This window comes from Aythya ferina (genome assembly GCF_964211825.1).
Source record: "Aythya ferina genome assembly, chromosome: 23".
NCBI lineage: Eukaryota > Metazoa > Chordata > Aves > Anseriformes > Anatidae > Aythya > Aythya ferina.
The window spans coordinates 5,415,200-5,436,548 of record NC_140321.1 but is presented as its reverse complement, the minus strand read 5'-3'; the positions used below and the strand labels follow the sequence as shown (position 1 = coordinate 5,436,548).

Sequence of the window (21,349 nt, the reverse complement as noted above, 5' to 3'; positions counted from 1 at the left end):
ATGCTCAGTTGCAGTGCTACGGATTTTCTTATCTCCAACTTTTATTTTCTATTTCTTTTTCACTCATTCCCTTTCAAGATAGACACATAGAAACTCACAAAATATGCATGGGCAAACTCAGTTTTATTATTATTTTTATTATTTTACTATCATTTACTTTGGTAAATTTGTATCCCTGTTTAAAGTGCCTGAAAGCAATTAAAACTTAGTTTAAATTCAAGTATCGTAAAATGTACATATTATAAGCACAAAAAAAATGCTGCATAGTGAAAGTACTAGGGCAGGCTGTTACATTCAGGATGCCAAATACTCAAGTATTAACAACACCAGATTAGTTTTAAGGTTAATGATAATTAGCCAGCTTTATACAGTAGGTATAGAACCATGGACAATATAAATGCATTGTTCTTACCATTAACAGAAGATAGAAGCGTAACTTAACAGTGGAGGAATTTGCAGTATCAGTTTTTTAACACATGCCGTAAGTAACAGGGCAATTACTGACAAATTAAATCTTACATGCTGTGGATCCTGCAAATACTGTATATGTTTTTTGTGGATTTTGAGCCCCTGCAATCCTAATGGTGTCAGTGAGAGCTTGTGACGTCCATACCTCTTACAAATCCTTGAAAACAAACGTTCTTACATTAATACCATTATTTATTTTTAATAAAATTTGTCTCATAACGTCATAAGGTATGTTTGAGTTTGTATTTCTGTTTTTTCTGTGTACAGATGCAAGATCATCTACTGCACTTTGTACATGTCCTTAGCTACTTCGAGTAGTAGTAGGGGATACTTAATGGGTTTGGTAGAATTTTACTTTGAATAAGTAGCCCTTGCTTTGTCCGTTCAGTTGTAGCCATAATAGTTGTATCCCAGTGTATTACTGATTTGCTATTATGTACGAGATCAAAAGCACAATTTACCTAAAAGATTTTCCAAACAGGAATTTGTTGAAGATATTTTAATTCATGTTGTTGTAGCACACAAAAATGAATGAAATACCAGTATTAAAAAAAAAAAAAGTTGTTTGACTCCTTAATTTTGAACAGTTAAGGGGTATAATTTTACTTGATATAGTTAAGAAAGTTGTAGTACAGATGGGCATGGACCAATAAGATAATGATTGGTTTTTGATAGAAATTACTGCTTGAAAGTCAGTGGAACAATATGGCTAAAATACTTGTTTGCAACAACACTTTTAAGAAATGTCTGTGTGATAAGGGAAAGAAATTTTTGCTCAGTTATTGTCTAAAAATATTTTAAAATACCAGCTACTTTTAAAAGAACATGTTGTGAATAGTTTAAGAGCATCATTGCATGTAATTTTTTTGCTATTAGAAAGTGTTTTAAAATATATTTCAAATATGACAGTTGTGATATAAATTATTGCAAGGTTTCATCAGTCATTGTACATATGCAATATTGAATAAGAGAATGAAATATGCAGTTCTCATTTCCAGAAGGAGAAAACAAGTTCTCTCTTACAAAGACAGAATATGTCAAAGTATAAAGTCATAGTTTAATTTTTTAATATTTGGAGAAATACTACAAAACAACAATAATGAGAAAATGAAAGGACTGTACCCAGAGTATAAAACTAGTAGAAGTTAGGTTTCTTGGAATCTTAACTCCCTTGCTCTTCTCCCTTTCTTTTAAGAGACTTGTATGTTTTTGTTGTGTTAAAGTACTTAGTAAGATTTCATAGCTGTGGCAAGACAGAAGGAGGCCGTATAAGTCCATCTACAGTTTATTTCCAGAGCCCGTTAAGGATGAACTTTGGGTTAGTTTGCTGTAGGTTAAGGTTTGATAGAAGGGATACTGCACGACCTCCTCATTACCAGCCTGACTTCAATGTCTGGAAGAGTTTTCTGTTTAGTGTGCAAACATCCTTCATCGGTTGCTGCTAGGTGGAGATCAAAGCGCAGTGAAACTGATTTTTTCCTTAAGCGTGGGTTGTCCTTAAAGAAAGAACCTTCCCATTCTTTAATAACTTCATCCACTTTTTCTGTTCTGAAACAAAAAAGCAAATGTGTTTATGATCCTTTAGGCAGTACATAAGATGTATCTTCGGGTCTGCTTTTAAAATGTGATGAGAAACCATGTAACAGTCAAGTTATATTGGAAACTAGGCACCAGATTGAATCTTTATCCTTTTTTTTTTTTTTTTTTTCAAAACAGCTTCATTCCCCTGGGTATTTCATTATATTCTTGCTGTTGTATTTTTATGTAGCCTCTGATACAAAACCATTTCTCTGAGAACATCGGGCGTTTGCTTACAAGGAGAAAGTTTAGGACCCAGCCTCAAATACTTTGTACAAAACCTCTGTACCATATCGGGCAGGACTGAATTCCTGCATCTGAAAGCCTTCAAAACAGGGAGGAGAAAAATCTAGTTCAGATCCAAACCTCAGAATGTAAATCTACAATTAATTAAAAAGGAAGAAAAAAAAAAGGGGGGACAGAAGCAAAATATGGAGAATGAAAACCCATCTGATTCAAATAATCTTTCGACACCCAAATCCTACTGATGTAATCCTCTATTTATTTCAGGATCTCAATCTAAAAGTCTGATTCTGGGGGCCTTACACAGGTCAGTAAACTGCCCGGCCAAGCAGCCACATTCAGATCTGTCAGACACTGAGTGGAAGATGAATAAAAGTGTGAGATGGAAATAAGCTCCGAGTGTGGAATGTGTACGGTAGACCATATGGTAGCATCAATTTTTAAATTTCTGTGTTCAATAGCTCATTATAGTTAATTGTTAGTGGCAGGGTATGCTACAGCTTGTTTTAAAAGTTTTGTTAAATGCTAGTCTACAAAAGAGTTTAAAAAGTAGCAGAAAATAAAAGAATGAGGCAATGTAGTGCTAGCAAAATTAAGAAGAATAAAATATACCAACAAACGTTCACATGCCCACTGAGGAGCCAAGCTCTAGTACGGTAATTGGCAAAACGTAGGAGTTCCAAGTAGCAAGTCAGAGCAGCCAAGCCTGAATCTATGTGCATAAATATGCCCCACAGGGACTTTGCAAACATGGCATGGACTCTTTTACTTTCAGTCTTAACTAAATGAATTATTAATAGTTTCATTCTTGACAGGAATAGCAATTAGAAGCATCATCATGACATTGTTAGCTCATGAAGTAAATGCTAATAAAAAGAACTTTAAAATTTAATTTATTGTTAAAACATTCCATTCAATATAAAGTGAAGAAGTACCACTGCTACTCTGGAGCTTCCTTGCTGTGTAGGAATGATAGAACAGATGCTAAGTAAAAGAAAAGTCAGAGATACTGATGTATAATGCCCACGATTTACATTTAATTGTTATTTTGTTAAATTCATGTATGTCTTACTGTATAGTGCCATGAGCTTCAGCACTTTCCTTCATAATATTTCCATCTAGGACTGCTTGTTTTGTCATCAATTCCACCTTCTCAGTTTCATGCTTCTTTACACCATCTATAAAAGAAAATGCAAATATACCATGTATGCAGAAGAGTAAGGTCAGGGCACAGGACCTGGGGGTGTTTTTCTTCCTGCTTTATTGGAAGAAGTTCCTTCTGTAATATCCATTAATTTGTCTGTAGTTAGAAACCTCTTTAAGGCCATAATCCCCTAAGGGGGGAGTATCAAAAAACTCACTTGAAGGCAGCATAAAGGTAATCTTGCTAGTGGTAGGCTTTTTGTCATCCTTTTGATTAGGTATAGAGCAACGATACCTGCAAAAAAAATAAAATTATTACAAGCATCAAATAATATTGAATTACTTTAACTTATAACTTGTTTTACAGGCAACTGTGTAAAATTTTAGAATATGAGAAAGATGAGAAGCTCTGATTGTAGCAACTATTTGTTAGGATTTCTTATTCTGAGCATAGAACTAAAGAAAATTACTGAAAATGTTTGTGTCATTTCATTGTTATTTTCTGGCAGTTCTTCATGAGTGGGTTGTGTGCCAGGAAGAGCTATTTAATATTATTAATACTGAATTGTGTGTATTTTCAGAGTTAGAAGCATTAAATCTGACTCCCCTATCTGGAATCTTACGCAGCTGTGTGAGGTTGCTGGACTAAAAACCCGTGTTTTCTGCAGAAATGAGTAAGGGAGGCAGTGTCCACTGAAAGGTGTCAGAACAGTGTGCCTGCTTTAGTTCAGATATCCATGCAGAGTGCAGTATTTTGCCCTTTCCTTATCCTCTGTTGTTGATGGAGGTGTAGCTGCCTCGCTCAAGTCTACATTTCATTACTGGTGTTTGTGTACCAGGGATAGGGGCAGGCACAACGAGTTGGAAAATGTCCCAAGAAGACTTATTCTTAAGCAGCGTCCTAACGTGTAGGCTCTCCAAATGTGTGACCTCACAGACTTGGAATGGCACTGAGTGACATGAATTCAGCATGCAAATGGGCATCCATCACGGGACGAGATGTGAACTCCTCTCCAGGAACTTCACACACACGGACTTGCTTCATCTCTGCTCTGAGACAAATGGAACCCGTGTCAAGCAGCTGATGTGATACAAAGCCTACGTTAACATGCAGTGCCTTGGGTGAGGATGCAGGAAGCTTGCTGCTAGCTGCAACATGCTGCTGGCATCCAGAAAGTATGGAATGGTAAAGCTGAGTTACAATGAAAACCTTTCTAAGGACTTTATGCTGTAATTTTTTAATGATTGGTTCATGTATTTACAGTTCTGATGGTTAGTTCAATGGGAAATTCTGAAATGGAAGATAAATCTGAGTAGTTTCTCTAATCAACAAGTACCTGCTCTCTTCCTGTTCAAGCAGACTGCGGTACGTTGCTATTTCCTCCTCCAGTTTCATCCTAGTGTTCAGGAGAATTTCATGCTCTCGAAGCTGCTTCTCAATACCTCTTCTCACTTCCTGTAGCTCTTTCTCTAAACATTCAATCTCAGCTTCTAAATTCTGTAGTTGCATGTGGTACTGCTGCTCTGTGGCACGCAATGAACGCTCCAAACCCTTTTCCTGTTAAATTTAACTCATATTTTAAGATTTGAAAAGTGTGCCTGTAAAGATGCTATATACACTTTTCCTTAACAATCAGACAATGTATTTTTCTATCAGTTCTTTTAAGAATATTCTTTAGGATCAAGGGTATAGTTTTTATGGTAAAACTTTTGCTGAGATATTTTCCAGTAACATTTGTAATAATTTAAGATAGAATAAAACAAAATAGCCACCTGTTGTACCACCAGTTCACTATCATTGATTTTGCAGATCGCTGGTTTTACCTGTATGGTTAGAACGATAGCCAGCTAAGTACAGCATGAAAACTGAGTGCTCTGTTCTCTTAAATATATTACAGAACTCAGGACATGGCTGATGTATTCTGTCACAAATCCATTGATGAATTTGGTTCACCCATTCAGAAAAAGTTTTTACAGTAAACCTGATCAGAGTTTGCTAGGCAGAATAATTGGGACCGTGGTGGGGGAATACCATGCAAATACATGCTTGGCAGAAGTGGAAATATGAATCGTGTTACCCATCAAATGACAGATTTTTAATCAAGATGCACGGTGCTCTAAAACATGAGCAGTTGACTTGGTTGTTGCTTGTGGGGTAGTGATCTGTGTGACAAATTGAAAACCCCCAGCAAAGCTCTGCCTTTTGTGTTTGTTGTATTTCTGCTGTACAGTGGATGATTCTTCCATAAACTGGTTTGTGAATAGTTTACATCAAGAAAGATAGTTGTTTTTTCCAGGAGATTTTGACTATCATTTTATGATTCTTACCACAGCATGGAGAGATTCAATTTCGATCTGCATATGGTGCCACTGCCGCCTGGCTTCACAGAGTTCTGCTCTGGCTGCCTTTAACGCTTCTGCATCTTTGTCCATTCTTTTAACTGTAGCTGCTTCTAGCTACAGGAGATATATATATATATATATATATACACAAAAAAGAAGATAATTTAAAAATATTAAAATGAAATAGGCAAAAAAGGGAATGCTTTTGATTGCTTGCATGGATGCATTCCAGTTGACAATAGCTGTAATTATGGTTTTGCCTAATGTAGTCATTGACTAGATTTCAGATTGTTCTGGAGCAAGCACCTCCATTCATTCAAATATCCAAATCTACAACTTTTCTTTGTCCTAGGCTTAATCTTAATCTAAAACATTATTTGGGATAATTTGTCATCCTTAAGCCTGAAAGTTGTTCTAAAAACAAAACCAAAAGTGAATAGTCAACCAAGCACTGTGTTGTGTTTACAGGTAAATGTGTTTTGTTTTTTTTCCTATTACAAATAATTTTTTTAACCAACCCTGAGCATATGTGGGGTCATTTTAGATTTGAACTCATCTTTGATTTCGATTGTATGTTACTGCGTTGTACTTCTAGAATAATTCTTTATCTTATGGAAGTTATTTTTCCTCTACAGTTTTGAGTTTTACTGCAAGTGGTGAAGGTGCCATAAGCACTTGAAACTCTGCATGCTCCTTTGCCTATTTTAGACCTTTATGTAGATTCTCACGATGCCATCAACTCTAAGAAAATAAACTTTAATTCAGGTGTTACAAAGCAAGTAAAATAAGATCAATTCCCCCCTCCCTCCTTAGTATACTAACCTACTGTAATTTTGTCATGACATCATTGTGGTGGGAACTCTAGATTTGACTAATCCACAAGTGAGTTCTCAGTAATCTTTGGCTATCCTTTTGTGCCTGGGTACTGCAGAGTTTATGTGATGAGACCGTATCGGTCCACGTTGGCTGCTGTGTGCCAAACATCACCACAGACACGGTTTAACCATCTGGTTTATAGTTGCCACGGGATTAGAGTGTAGGTCAGACAGATTACAGCAGTAATCTGGCCTGTGGTTAAAAAAAAAACAAAACACAAACAAACAAAAACAAAAACCAACACAAACAAACAAAACCCTCCAGAATTTCTGCAGTGCCTAAGTACAACAGGGTGATATAATACCTAATTTTCAGCCTGAATTTCTTGGCATTTGATGGCTGTAAGTTGTTTTTCCATTTTATTTCAAAGTTCAGTTAGGTTTTAGAGATGCTTTATGTGTAAATCTAAAACAGTAGCATTATGTGTTTATAGCATTTAATAAATCTGTATGAAAGAACAAATTATATTTGCTAAAAGTATGACAGCTTTACTGTGAACAATATAAAACAGTTCCTGAAAAGGTGCTGTTTTCTTTAATATAGGTGCTAAAAACAGTAAAGCTTTCTTTATATACATGGCTTCTTTACATCGCCTTTGATTTTCAAGATTCTCAGTTCCTGTGGGATAACTGAAAGGTGCTAGAGGTTACTGTGTTACTGCATATGTCGTCATTTTTAAATCCCAGCAATATCACTGTTGCAGGTACAGAAAAGCATCCGGATGAATTACACAGCGCTCCTTTAGTGTGAATTTCATACCCTAAACAAAACCTTTTCCGTATCTTCTAGTTCAAATCTTACTGCAGTAAAATCAAAATCCCTTCCCCAAAAATATGCTGCATCGAAAAGGAAATACTGTACCTCATAGAGGCCGAGGGAGGAATTGTACAGACAAGGGTTGTCTCCTTGCTCTGGAAGGTGTATGTCTGCATGAAGTCATTACCTGGGTCCTTGCTGAGATGATGGTCTTTATCTGATTTCTGGTGATGAGCGTTTCATACTTTGCCCTGATCTCACGGAGGAGCTGGGACAGTTCCATTCCCCTCCCATCCTCCACCTTGGCTGCCCGAACCTTATTGATAGGGTGAGGCGGCTGCTGCAGAGCCTTCCCTGCCTGCAGTGAGACGAGAGGGAAAGTACAGGCAAATTTTAAAGCTGCAGAGCTGTATTTCTGAGGAAGCACTGGAAGATCGGGGGCTTTCAGTCCTTTCTGAAAATGTTTAATAATGCAAAGATGTCTCTTCTGCAGCAGTGAAATGATGATACCTAAATTATGTACTGATATGAATTCATACAGTGTCCTTATGCTTTTGTTGCACTGTAACCTAGTTTTTTTATAATGCCAAAACCTGTGGGGTTAAGAGATACAAAACAAAGGACAAAATCGCAGCTGCACAGAATGAGAGTGCAGTCGCACAGGGAAAGGGAAGAGGACACCTTCCCAGCAGGACCCCTGTGCTGGCGGCAGCGCTGCTGGAACGTGCCTTTGCCAAGCAGTTGTGAAGCATCGGCACCAGATATCTGGGGATGACGCAGAATTTCCCTCCTTGAAGGCTCACTGAGGCAAAGCGTGGCTGACCTGCTGTGCTGCTGGGCATTGTCCTGCTTTAAGAAGGAGCTGGGCTCCTGGCATCCTCTCACCCGACACTTCTGTGTTTCTGTGGGCAGGAACACAGGAGGGACAGAAGCCAGCGCCGCTAGCGGCACGGAATGCTTTCACACCTTGTGGCAAGGGGGCTTTGGCTCCCTTTCTGCAGAGCACCAAGAAATTCTGGTGAATGAATACCTCAAACGTAGCTAACTGCTGTCAGAAAAGGTGTGTGTTCGTCTCTGAAGGTGTTTACAGTACCTCTGCCTTGTGTCAGGGGGCTCAGTTCACAGAATGGGCGGATTTTGTTGGCTCCTCATGCCTTTCTTCAGAGCTACGGGAGAGGTAGAAAGCAAAGGTTGTCTGATGTTCTGTAATTCCTACAAATATTTCTCCATTTCCTGGCTTATTTTAACTGCTGTGTACTGACAATTGCAGTGATCTTGTCTACTAAGTATTTCTCTTACCAATTTTTCAAAGTTTTTTTTTTTTTCAGTAATATAGAGTATGAGACAGTAAAAAGTCCTAATTTCAGTAAAAAAAATTGCTAAATAGAATGCAGTTTTAGACTCCAAGTTAGAATGTGCATCAGTAAAACAAGGGAAAAAAGGCAGTAAACTTTCACAAGACACTCCTTTTAAGAAGTTGAAGCATTGTACCTCTTAAAAGTCTCCTTGTGTGCATAAGGCTTCCTTGTTCTTGACTCTCTCTGCTGGCACGTGTAAAAGGATCCTGTGTACTGATTTTATTTTTCTTAGCTGGTTGTTCTTCTGCTGGCCTGGGTAGAGATGAGAACATTTTGTTGTCCACTACATTTTCTACAACTGTGTTAATCATTCTAATTTTCCATAGTTCTAAAAACAAAATATCAACAGTGTTTTTCATTGATGGCATGAGAACAATCATATTAGGGAAAAAAACAAACAAACAGGAATCCAAACGTTGAAAGGAAGAGCCTATGTATCTAAGTAAATAAGAACTTTTAAATGTAATTTAAAATCTTCCTTTTTTCTTTTCATCACAATGTTGATTCTTTGCAGTTTGTTTTCAGTTCCCTGGGACTCAGAATCACTTTTGCTTCCATCAGGCAAAGTCAGGGCTGTCTAGCATCCAGAAATGAACCCAGAAATGTATCAGTTTGAAACACAATATACAGAGCTCTGTAGAGATACTGGATTTGTTCACACAAACCAAAATTTATGCTTCAGTCAGTGTCTGTGGATGAATCTTATTATTACCGGACCTAAAATTTTGTCAGCTGATAACATTTCTAAAAGCTTTTAAAAATAAATTGGCACCAATGCTTTCTTTTTCCTCTTTTTTTCCAGGTGTAAAGGGAACATCCAGCTGTGACATCCTTGAAGCCTTAAGGTAGGTGTAAGCAACTGTATCTTCACTAGGTTTTATGTAATTCTCAATCCTAGCTACTGTCAAAGTTTGTATTTTATCACAGGTATTGTCTTAGAGTTAACTTTGTAGTTTAGATATCATATGTCAATTATTTGGATTCTGTGATAATGTTACTGGGATTGCAAACTGCTTTGGTTTCACACAAGACCATCGCTGGAGTGGTTTCTACATATCCTAAGCAATTTATAATATAATAATATATAAATTATTTTTTAGATCATAATATTAAATTCAGGATGATTGTGCATGTAGGTAAAGTGCATGATTATTCAGTGTAAATATAATCTACATTAAAACAAATGCGTGTTTGAAATTCGGAAATTTGAATTCCTAATGATGCGAAAGTTTTCACAGCAATCACAGTCGCAGCCCCTGAGGTATGGAGAGGCCTGGCAGATTGATTACATCACACTCCCTCAAACTCGCAATGGCAAGCGCCACGTACTTACAATGGTGGAAGCAACCACCGGATGGCTGGAAACATATCCTGTGCCTCATGCCACCGCCCGGAACACTATCCTGGGCCTTGAAAAGCAAGTCCTATGGCGACATGGCACCCCAGAAAGAATAGAGTCAGACAATGGAACTCATTTCCGAAACAACCTTATAGACACTTGGGCCAAAGAACATGGTATTGAGTGGGTGTATCACATCCCCTATCATGCACCAGCCTCCGGGAAAGTTGAACGATACAACGGACTGTTAAAGACTACATTGAAAGCAATGGGCGCTGGGACATTCAAAAATTGGGATACGCACTTGGCAAGGGCCACCTGGTTAGTCAATACTAGGGGATCTGCCAACCGAGCTGGACCTGCCCAATCAAACCTGTTACGTACTGTAGAAGGGGATAAAGTTCCTGTAGTGCGTGTAAGAAATAAGCTGGGTAAAACAGTTTGGGCTAATCCTGCCTCAGGAAAAGGCAAACCTATTCGTGGAATTGTTTTTGCTCAGGGACCTGGATACACTTGGTGGGTGATGCAAAAGAACGGAGAGGTCCGGTGTGTACCTCAAGGAGATTTAATACTGGGTGAGAATAGCCCATGAACTGAATTGTACCATGTTAATTACTATATAATACTGTATGTTACCACTACCATGACTACTATAGGTGACTAATTAGAATGTATGGAAAAGAGTGTAACCTGAGCATGACATAAATGGTATGGAATAAGGGGTGGATAGATTTCATGTTTCTTTATAAACAGTTATAATGAAAATACATATGTCTGTGCAGGAAGACAAAAGAGACACATTTTTCTCTTCAGAATGGAGATGCTGTCAATAATGGTGAAGATTCTGTGGTTTCAGTTTTTCCACACAAGAGAAAATTTTAGGGTAGGAAAGAAAGATGACAAATGCTGTCCTGTTTTAGGAGGAGAAAAAAATTTCCTTTAGTCTGTATTTTAAAAACGTTGTCTGTAATGGTACTCTTGTTAATCAAATGCAGCTACATAAACAACTTCAATTTGTCTACTTCTGCTATCACTATTATATTTTATGTAGTGTTTATTTAATAATAAAAATACAGCCTGCAGCAAGAAAAATGTTATTGAAATACATTGCTTGTAGTTACGTTCTTTTCATTTACTTATTAGCACTGTTTTTTAACGGGAAATTAAAGAGGTACATTTGAGTTGCGTGCTTTTAGAAAACTAATTCCTCATACTGCTGAAGATGGTGCATTTACTCGAGGGTTTCACATTTTTCCCTCTTCATACTGACATATATTGAAGAATCTTGTATTTAATTTCTTTGTGTTATTTATCACACTGGTTTTTATTTAACTGAATGGATTTTAGATGTGATTCTACCAGTTCTTTGATTATTGTTTTAACTACCCTGCCTTTTATTGGTTCCAAACAGGAAGCAGAAAAATGCTAGTGGTTGGGTTTGCAAAGGGGAAAAAGGAAGCGCAGTACGAAAGCCGTGCTCACATAAAAATTTTAGTTTGAATCAATTGTTTAAGGAATGTGATAGAATGCGAGAACATTTGTATTGTAGAGAAACAATGATATGCATGTAAGAGGCCACAGTAACTCGTATCTGTATTCACACAAAAATTGTCAACATTTTGTCTCAAGAAAAAAGACTGACATATATTGTAAAGGGATTGTGTTCTGGTTCCTAATTTTGTTCTGGATAAGAGGTTCTTTTAAATAGTTGGACAACCGGAAGTCCAATGTAGGATTCAAAATATTGTATTGGGCTCCCACCAGATGGCACTCCTAGATGGGACATCTAACCAACATTTGTAGCTGCTTTGAAACCAGCATATAGCTTCTTTTCCACTGAACTTGTGGTCTCTACATTACGTTGTTCTGATTGCAAAAAAACTTCCCTCTTAATCCTTTGTATTGCTGTAAATTGGTATATTTAATTTGTATGGTATCAAGTATTCCTTTAATCCCACATGTAAACAGTATTTTTTTAGCATGTGCTTTTTCTACTGTTGGATTAACTTCTTAAAATGGGGTGCACTGTACCATAGGCACAATATATGGTAGAGCAAATGAGAGTAAAATGGCAAATACAGCTCAGGATCTACAGTCTTAAATTATGACATGAAGAATGAAAGGAGGCTAATACCTTAAAGCTTTTTGAGTCCTTTTTTATTAGCCAAGAAATCTGGAAAATTAGGTTAGAATAGCGAAATTATTTTAGCTCAAAAATACAGAAAAGCACATCTAAATGAATGCCTAACGTTTGTATCACATTTCTAGTTACTGAACAAAGAACTGATGATAGAATTAAACAACACTGTGAAAATAATGCAGGTAACACCAATAGACTGAAGTAGAAAGTACGTTGCATGCCTGCTAAGAATGAAAATGCATGTTTTATGTAAAAGAATCTTAGTTAAAAAGCCAATCTATTTTTTTACTTCATACTAATGAAAAAAGTTATTTATCCACTTCTGCTTTGAAAGCAACATGGAATGAATGGATCCTTTGCAATATCAGGCTGTGCCTTATATCTTCTCTTCAACTTCCTTAACGTGGGATGCAACAACCTTTCCATCTACCACTTCCTCAACAATTGTCTTGATCTTTCTAGTTTTGGTAGGATCTAAACAGCATAAACAAGACAAAAGAAAGTATTATGAAATTGTTAACATGCCTTGCATCAACAATTACATCCTCTTTCCTTTTAAGTTGGCTACTTGCTATGATGAACTCTATGATGTAGTTAAGCAGAATAGCATACATTATTTTACTTACCATAATGACTTTAGAAATAATATTATTGGGACATTTCATCCCTCATTCAGACAGTATTGAGAATTCTAAATGAGTACTTAATGATTCTGTATCTACTAATTTTAATGGTTATATAAAGCAGTGCATATAATTAACATGGGAACACATTTATTTGAATGGTAATGGTCAGAACTATTATAACAGCTGTAAGATAAATATGTATTCAGTTGAGTTCTACCTACCCTGAGAAGAATCCAGTGATTGTGTTTGTGATTTAGACCCTGTCAAAGATGAGCTTTCAAATGTAAGTCCTTGTCCTCCACTCCTAAAAATGAATGAGAGACATGCTATATTGCAGAATGTTTGTCAGGTGCACGAGAATGTGTATTATTCCCTTTTCATGCTGCCATTCATTGATTAATATAATCACTGAGCAAAATGGTTCATTTGTTGAATTTGTAAAGAAGAGCTGATTATTCAGAATCTTTGTATGTGCTTTCCTGTCTTCTGGTGAACGTAGCACTTGTTTATCCCTCTTCTCTTTTCCTGGAAAGGATATTGCTACAGATAGTAAAACAGATATTTTATATGAATTATTTACTTACACAAACTCGCCATCCATCAAACGACGGTAGGTTTCAATCTCCATTTCCAGACGACTCTTGATGTCTAGAAGTTGTTGATACTCTGCATTCTGCCGTTCCATATCAGCCCTGACCTGAAACAGCTGAGACTCCAGATTCCCAATCTGAAGTTGCATTTGTGAAAGCTGAGCGCAGTAACCTCCTTCCGTTTCTGCTAAAGTGTCTTCAAGGGATTTTTTCTGTGTAAGAAGGATTTTAAATAATCTGACTGAGGAAACCAGGATTCTTTACAAATGCAAAGACAACTGAAACAGTTTATGGGAGTAACTATGGCCTCAATACTTAGAGACATTTATTTTTTTCTTGAAATACTAGTTTGGTAATTGGCCTTTGCTGCTACTTCGCTGAATGTGAAAATAAAAGCTCATTTGTTTTATAACATGCTACTTGCAATCCAATTATATATATATGACTACTATTTAGGAACTAAAAGAGTGTGGATTTTAATAGGAAATAAATGCAAGTCACAAATCCCGTAGAATAGTGCAAGATATAAAAAATGCTTTTAAGTTGGAAAATTGTCAAGTTAGCAGTTTCCTTTCAACCTACCATGGCAAGCTGGGATTGTAGTTCAATTTCCAAGCTCTGGAGAGTCCGTTTTAGATCTGTGATCTCACTCTTTCCTGACTGAAGCTGCTCGGTATTGGTGGAGATTTCCCTTTTCAGCTCCCCACTCTGAAATGGCAAGAAGCAGATTGTAATTCTCCTGTTTTGAATACTCAATTCTCTTTTACATGCATTTGGCTGCATTTGCTATTTATGTGGCTGTTACTTTTTCATTGAACCATGCTTCAGCCTCTTTACGGTTTTGCTCGGCGATGACTTCATACTGTCCCCTCATGTCATTCAAAAGCTTGGTGAGGTCAATTCCTGGAGCAGCATCCATTTCAACGCTGACTTGGCCAACTGCATTGCTCTGGAAGCCCTGAAGCTCCTGGAGAGATTAGAAATAAAAGATTCTGTTAATGAAAGGCAAAATAGTTCTACCAGAAATATGTATAGAGAAATAGGAGTGATGTAAATTCTTCTGCAACAAGAATCCTTCCTAATTAAGTTTTATTTCATCTCTGAAGAATATAAAACAGTGAAATATTAATATAGATCTTGCCTGTCTGTTCCATTTGTCTCAATAGTCTTGTTATTTAACTTTTTGATTCTTCTCTAGCCTGTATACCTAGGCTATGAGTAAAAATAGTAACTGGAGGACTGATAAGTATCTGAGTTGGCTCCCATTTCCTTTATAATTTTTAATGGCAAATTTTGTATCAACTTTCTGCAACACAGTGACTGCTGTGGTGGTAGTGTACAGGCAGAATAAAATAAGCAACTGGCATCTGAGTTGATTTGTCAAGAGGAAAATGTGAAAAGTTTAGTTCTGCTAAGCCAGGAGCTAAGAGAACAGCAACTTGTTGGGGCCAGCACTCCATAAGCCCTGAGTGTACATGAAGATATCTTCTGCGTTCTTAGAGAAATGGCCTGGCAGTATTTCTAGCGGCAGAACTCAGAAGAACAGTAATCCTGCATCATCTAGAGCCCATAGCTTGGGTGCCTATTTCTTTCCCTCCTTCTCTTAGCAAACTCAGAACAGCAAACAAACCAAATAATGGAACCAAGGAACTCCCACTGGCATAAATAAGGGAATAATTTGATGTTTCGCACTTCCATCTACCTTGTTATGAATATACAAAGAAATAAAAAAAAGTACCTCTTCATGATTCTTCTTAAGATAAGCCAGTTCTTCATTCAGACTTTCAATCTGCATCTCCAAATCAGCTCTTGTCAAGGTCAGCTCATCGAGAACTCTGCGCAGACCATTGATGTCAGCCTCCACACTCTGGCGAAGAGCCACTTCATTCTCATATCTGTGAAGAAAGTAATTAAATGTGCTTTTTATGTGGTTGATGAGGTCAAATGCAAACTTACTCTGTGCTTATATAGCTTTTAATATGAAATCTTATTACACAAAACTATTACAATATTAATAATTAACATATTCTGCAATGAGATACTTCTAAATACATAGTATTTTTTCCCTTAAAATAACAGTGACAGGCTTTGCAATATTACAGTTTTTTATTTTTATTGTATATTTTTTATTGTATTTTGTATTGTATTTTTTTTTATTACAAGTTTGCAATGCACTTACTTCAGTCTGAAATCATCGGCAGCCAGTCTGGCATTATCGACCTGCAGAATGATCCTTGCGTTGTCGATAGTTGCATTAATGATCTGGAATGCAAGCAATGTCCACAGAGTGATTTTATAGCCTAGTGGCTTTGCAGATCGATAGAGCTTTCTACATAATTGTAATTTTAAATATGACTGTAATAAAAGGAAGTTGTTAGACTCTCATAGAATTTGCTAAATATGAAAGTATATAGGACAGATTTTCAACTTCGCAAATCAGAATGTTTCATTTAATGGAAGAATACATGTTTGTGTTCTGTGGTTTGTAATCTCTGAAGAGCTTGCCAGGTAGTCTCTCAGCTTCAGGAACTGAATTTGTAATATAAAAAACATGAAACTTGCTAAAATGCAAACACTTCAATCAACAAGAGCTAGTACAACTGGATTCTATCACTGCCTTCTCCTTTATTCCAGTTAAACCAAGTCATGTCACAGCATTGTGTGATACAGCTACAGAACTGCAGTCAATACACAAGACAAATTCAGCACGTACTAGTGCAGTGTCATGGAGAATTATTACAAGAGTCATTAACATAGAAGAATTTTGTGCTTGGTTTCTGAAAGAAATTTGTTATTTGTCTCCAATTATTATTAGGTGAATTACAAATGCAAAGATGCATTAAGTACATTGCTTTGCTACCTTGTTTCGAAGATCTTCAATTATTGGATAATATTTACTGTAGTCGTTCCCAGACCCAGGAACACCAGTTCCAGGGCCATTTTTCTCATACCACTCTCGGATTTTGCGCTCCAGCTCCGTATTGGCATCCTCCAGAGATCGTACTTTGTCCAGATAAGCAGCCAGACGGTCATTGAGGTTCTGCATCGTTTCTTTTTTGGAGCCGGAAAGAAGGCCGCCATCCCCCCCGCCACCAGTGCCAAAACCACCTCCAAACCCAGCACCTGAGCCACCACCAAAACCACCTCCAAACCCAGCACCTGAGCCACCGCCGAAGCCCCCTCCAAAACCAGCACCTGAACTGCTACCAAAACCGCTTCCTAAGCCTCCCCCAAAACCACCGCCTAAGCCACTGCCGTAGCCACCACCTCCACCGCCGCCAAACCCCCCACCAAAACCACTACCTAAGCTGCTCCCAAATCCCCCACTGAAGCTGGAGCCATAACCAAGCAGAGAAGTGGCACCAAAACCTCCCCCGGCTCCTCCACCAAAGCCAAGCCCGCTGCCACCGAAGCCTCCCGCGCCGCTAGCATTGGACATCCGCAGAGCTCCCCCGCCAAGGCCACTCCGAGAGGAGAACTGCCGGGAGCCACCGCTGGTGCGCACGGAAAGGGCCATGGTGCTCCAGGTGCTCTGTTTGCTCAGCAGACACCTGAGCGGGGAACCGTTAAGCCTTTATATAGGGAATGTCGTGGGTGTTGCAGCAGCAGTCCCCACCTCCTACCAAAATCCTTCATTCTTTCCCTGTTCTCTTCTTTGGGGAGGGGGGAAGGAGGTAAGCTTAGTATGCCCTGACCAAGCTAAATGATGTGTGCAAATCTAAATTGCCCATGGGAGCAGAAATCTGGCACCCTCCAGGTGTTTGCTGTATGAAGAGGAATGGGTGGAGTAGAGCTAAGACATCCTGATAATGTTTTGCCATGTGTAATGGAGCACAGAAATTTCTTTTCACTTTTAAATCCATCTTAAATAATTTTTTTTTGTCATTACATATTCTTTGCTTTCTTGGTTTGGGGCTATTATTGTAGAAGTATGCTTAAGGCAGTAGAATGATGCCTTTCATATCAGACTTCCTGGCGTGTCAGAAATGTGTTTCTCTTCACAGTACTTCTCTGGCATGAACCTCTGCCGGATTAGTGTTCTCGGTGCGTTTGATAAGAAGTTAGAAAAGCGGTCAACACTTTTTGTATGTGGGGAGACGCGGACAGGCAGTGATCCTCAGCTTGGTCATTAATATGAAAACACAAAATATTCTTGATTACACTAGACATAATTTATAGTTGTTTTCTTCCCTAAACCTTTAGTCACTGGAATACCTGTCTAATGCCGAAACCATTGTTTCTCTTACAACATCTTCTTTGTGCTTAAAGAGATAGAAGGGACCTCCAGACACCTTTTCAAGTGCAGGGAGAGAAGAAGGAGCCATCAGACTTTTGTCTGGTGGTGACTCACTGATTGCACCTTTCATCCATGGTGCTCCAACAGTATGTCTGCTCCTCAGCCTTTATGATGTATGGATCCATGTGTGGTCCATGCAGAAATTATAAATGCTGTCAAATCAATCTGACCGTAGGTCTTTTCCTGCTGCCCTCTACCTAGGGTTCACAGGACAACTCAGTTGAGGGTGTTGTGTAAGTTCACAGCACGATGGTTTACAACTGCATTTTTGTCACTGATGGTTTTTTAAGTCTAATGCAGTTGGACATGAAAGACCATCACAGAAACACCTGACTAGGTTTTTTTTGTGCCTTTTATAATGTAAATCTGAAGATCAAAGATAGCTCTTGCAGGTTACAAGTTTTGGCATGGAAACCCTTCCAAATCATTATACTTCCCTTTTGAAGTTATTTTGATAAACGGAAGATTGCTTTTTCTTTGTCCTGGCTTCATTATACCACTGGATTTGTCAACAGAAATTTATTCATTTTTAATTAACCTCCGTCTAAAAGTACAGATGCTTTTTTTTTTTTTTTTTTTTTTGGCAGACCTGTATTATGAGCAGTAGATCAAAGGTTTAAGTAAAGCATTTGTGTAGAAATGATGTGATAGCCTGGTATCAGTGACTCATGATTGTGAAAGCAGAAGATTATTTTGTTTGGCAGCTTTATATGTACAGTAAATAATGTACTGGACAGGTGAGATTTCAAAAGGAAGAGCTTTTGTGTTTATGTTGTGAAGAGGAAAAAGTAGACTCCTTGGACTGAAGATCTGGGTGTGGCATAGGAGACTTGTACTGCATGGGAAAAGCTTCATGTGGGTTTTGATAGAGAGGGGTTCAACAGAAATGGTACTCCTTATTCCTGAACTGAAAGGCAAAATATATTCTTTTGATGAAATACCTTTGCTTGGTATAGTCCCTGATGAAAGAGAGTGAAAATAATAAAAAGACGTATTAAATTTTACATTTTATTTTATTATGAAATGTAAATGGACATTTATTTATTGGAAAATCATTTTTTACTGAAGTGAGGCTGCATTGCATTTGGATGGTAGTTCAAGTTCAGAAAAGATCCACTGAATCAGCATTTTAATATATTTTTAAAAATACCTACTCTAAATGTTCTAGCACATTAGAGAAAAATAGATTGCTAACCTCTGGATTGCAGTTAAACTAGCACATTTGATAGGGGGCATATCATACCTATCAAGTTAATTCTTCCTTTTAAAGTTTTGATAAGTTGTCCATTAAGGTTTCAGAAATAACAGGTATCTTTTAAAAACTTCCAGTTTGTCAAGCACATGAACAAATTTTGTCCCATATCTTCATCTAATGGCTTGCACCAGTTCAGTGCTTTGGAACTTCAGTAATGAAGACTTGTGTCGATATTTTTCTAAATTCAATTTTTATGATTTTCAAAGCTGTAGTAAATTCACACTACAGGACATTTGACTTTCAAATTTATACTGAGCAACTCTTTAAGTGTAATATTAAGACTCTGATGTAAATGAAGACTAACACTTCAGCTTTTATTTGTCTTGGAAACAATAACACATTTGTAACAGGCTGATCTGTGTTTTCTTTCATCAAGATATTTAGTCACTGCATAACTAAACTCCAAACCTTGCACTTCGTAACTTTCTGATGCAAAACATTATTTTTATTAACACCCCCAACAAAAAAAGTGTTTGAGATTTGATAATTTGGCATTTTTCCACCACTGCTGATTTCAGGGAGAATTGGAGAATTAGATTGGACTCTGTATAAAGTTTAATGATGTAATTAGAGCTCAGAGGCTGTCTCGCTTCTGCTGGCGCTGTTTATATCTTCTCTTCAATCTCTTTTACCTCAGAGGAGACGACCTTGCCATCAACCACCTCTTCAACAATTGTTTTGATCTTCTTAATTTTATTTGATTCTGCTAATAAAATTGAACACTAAATTAATAAAATGCAGTCTATATTAACAGAAAAATAGTGCTATCAGCAGTTCCACTAATGAGAAAACAGACAAAGGCATCTTTTCAATGCAGTTACTAAAAAGTAAACTTCTGGGAGATTCAATTTATGGTTTATCTTCCTTCTAACATGCTATATGTTACGTAATATTTCACTGGTCAATAATTTGCTCTGAAACTGTGTTGTTTTACATCAGGCTACTTAATGCCATAACATTTCAACAGGAAGCCATCAAAAAATATGTATGTTTGTGTGACGTACCTTTTTCAGTCTCCTCTGCAGGTAAATTCACTTGGACAGACCTATTCAAATCATAAATTGACAAATGTAAATATATTGTGCCTACTGTATTAAAGAAACAACTTTGTACATTCCCTGTACGTTCAGGTAGATGATTCCCTTTCATCAGGATGTGAAACCATGTGTTTAAATGAGTTTTCTCAGTTAAAGTAGAATTTGTTAAGCATAAACTGTAGGTGAAATTAACCTGCAGAGCAGTTCCTGCAGTGCTACAACTTCAGCTCGTGCAGATATGCCCCAACTAGTTCCTGAGCCAGAACTGCTGAACAGGTAGAGTCTTTGTGGGAAACATCACTCTGCCTGTCTTGCTCTGTGCTCTTTCACAGATCTCTGCACTTTCCACTACGGAATATGGGATACTGGAGCATCCAGATGTTAAGTGTGGGCTCACTTGCACTTCTTACATATTTTAGTAGCTTGGCTGCGAGTGACACAAGAACAGCAGAACAGAATCCATTGCAGGCTGCGGGAGGTCAGTGTGAGGGCCTTGCTGTAATGTGACCAGGTGCCTGTTGTGTCTAAAGGAGTTTTAAAAAATTTCTAGCCTGGGTTACAGTCATTATAGTCATGGAAAAGTCAATCGCAAGTCCCATCACTGATGTTATGGAGTATGAACAGCTATCAAGCTGCTCAGCTCAGGAAGAGTCACACTATGTACCTGTGCACAGGATGACAGATACAGACTCAACCAACTTCCACGGCAGCTTCTGAAACCGAGCACAAACTGCAGCCTGCTTGGAATCTACAGCTGGGAGCTGGGCAATAGACAGTTTTTTTCCTTCAGAAACCAGTTGCCAAGGAGCAGACTGTACCACTTTCACCAGCCATGAATACAGACCATCTTTGCAATGCTGTCAGCTGTCACCCTGCCCGAAGCTGACAGCGTGCCCGTGTATCCTCACCTGCTGTCCTCTCCTTCCAGCAGGCGGCGGTATGTGGCAATCTCCATTTCCAGGCGAGTCTTGATGTCCAGCAGTATGGTGTACTCGTTGTTCTGAGCCTCCATGTCAGAGCGGAGTTGCCTCAACTGAGCCTCTAACCTGGCAACTGCTTCCTGTATTTGATTTAGTTGATAAGTATAACGTGCTTCAGTGTCATCCAGCGTGTCTTCTAAAGCCTTCTTCTACAGTTGGTGAAAAGAACAGAGATGTATTATTATTCAAGAGGATACATTTTGTCCTTACATTTTGATTGAAAAATATGTCGGTTTCTGTATTTTTCTCTGTAGCTATCTACTTAACACAAGCTTTACTTTAAGTACTGTTTATTATTTACCATGTTCAGATGGGACTGT

General features: G+C 37.9%; 4 protein-coding genes across 8 annotated transcripts in view; 1 reads left to right on the top strand and 3 right to left on the bottom strand.

The window, feature by feature from the left end:
* Positions 1–11,211, top strand: part of LOC311422887 (uncharacterized protein) — a 66,494-nt gene extending 55,283 nt beyond the window's left edge. For 3 of the 4 annotated variants that reach the window (XR_014685516.1, XR_014685517.1, XM_084496394.1), the window contains 2 exons: positions 9,568–9,610; positions 9,995–11,211. Coding sequence is in view for 2 of the 4 variants with exons in the window: in XM_084496394.1 (XP_084352520.1) it covers positions 9,568–9,610; positions 9,995–10,025 (74 nt within the window). In the remaining 2 variants the exon portion in view is untranslated. The remainder of the gene's footprint in view (positions 1–9,567; positions 9,611–9,994) is intronic. The other variant, XM_084496395.1, reaches the window with a different exon arrangement.
* Positions 1,738–7,771, bottom strand: KRT222 (keratin 222). Of its 2 annotated transcripts, XM_084496391.1 has the most exons (6): positions 7,595–7,771; positions 5,761–5,889; positions 4,770–4,990; positions 3,651–3,727; positions 3,362–3,467; positions 1,738–2,016 (listed from the first exon to the last, which is right to left on the bottom strand). In XM_084496391.1, the coding sequence occupies exons 1-6, from the start codon at positions 7,688–7,690 to the stop codon at positions 1,803–1,805; spliced, it is 843 nt and encodes a 280-aa protein (XP_084352517.1). In that variant the 5' UTR covers positions 7,691–7,771; the 3' UTR covers positions 1,738–1,802. The 2 variants fall into 2 exon arrangements, with proteins under 2 accessions (XP_084352517.1, XP_084352518.1); XM_084496392.1 differs by lacking the exon at positions 5,761–5,889.
* Positions 11,212–11,331: 120 nt separating the features above from the next.
* LOC311422879 (keratin, type I cytoskeletal 12-like) lies at positions 11,332–17,286 on the bottom strand. Its single transcript, XM_084496376.1, has 8 exons — positions 16,321–17,286; positions 15,640–15,722; positions 15,199–15,355; positions 14,266–14,427; positions 14,043–14,168; positions 13,455–13,672; positions 13,092–13,174; positions 11,332–12,718 (listed from the first exon to the last, which is right to left on the bottom strand). Exons 1-8 carry the CDS (start codon positions 16,975–16,977, stop codon positions 12,621–12,623), a joined length of 1,584 nt encoding a protein of 527 aa, XP_084352502.1. The 5' UTR covers positions 16,978–17,286; the 3' UTR covers positions 11,332–12,620.
* A 1,465-nt stretch (positions 17,287–18,751) lies between these two features.
* LOC311422757 (keratin, type I cytoskeletal 20-like) overlaps positions 18,752–21,349 on the bottom strand; it is a 5,145-nt gene continuing 2,547 nt past the window's right edge. The window contains exons 4-7 of the mRNA XM_084496108.1: positions 21,331–21,345; positions 20,958–21,178; positions 20,017–20,057; positions 18,752–19,718 (exon numbers count right to left, since the gene is read on the bottom strand). Of these exons, the coding sequence (XP_084352234.1) occupies positions 19,618–19,718; positions 20,017–20,057; positions 20,958–21,178; positions 21,331–21,345 (378 nt within the window). The 3' untranslated portion in view covers positions 18,752–19,617. The remainder of the gene's footprint in view (positions 19,719–20,016; positions 20,058–20,957; positions 21,179–21,330; positions 21,346–21,349) is intronic.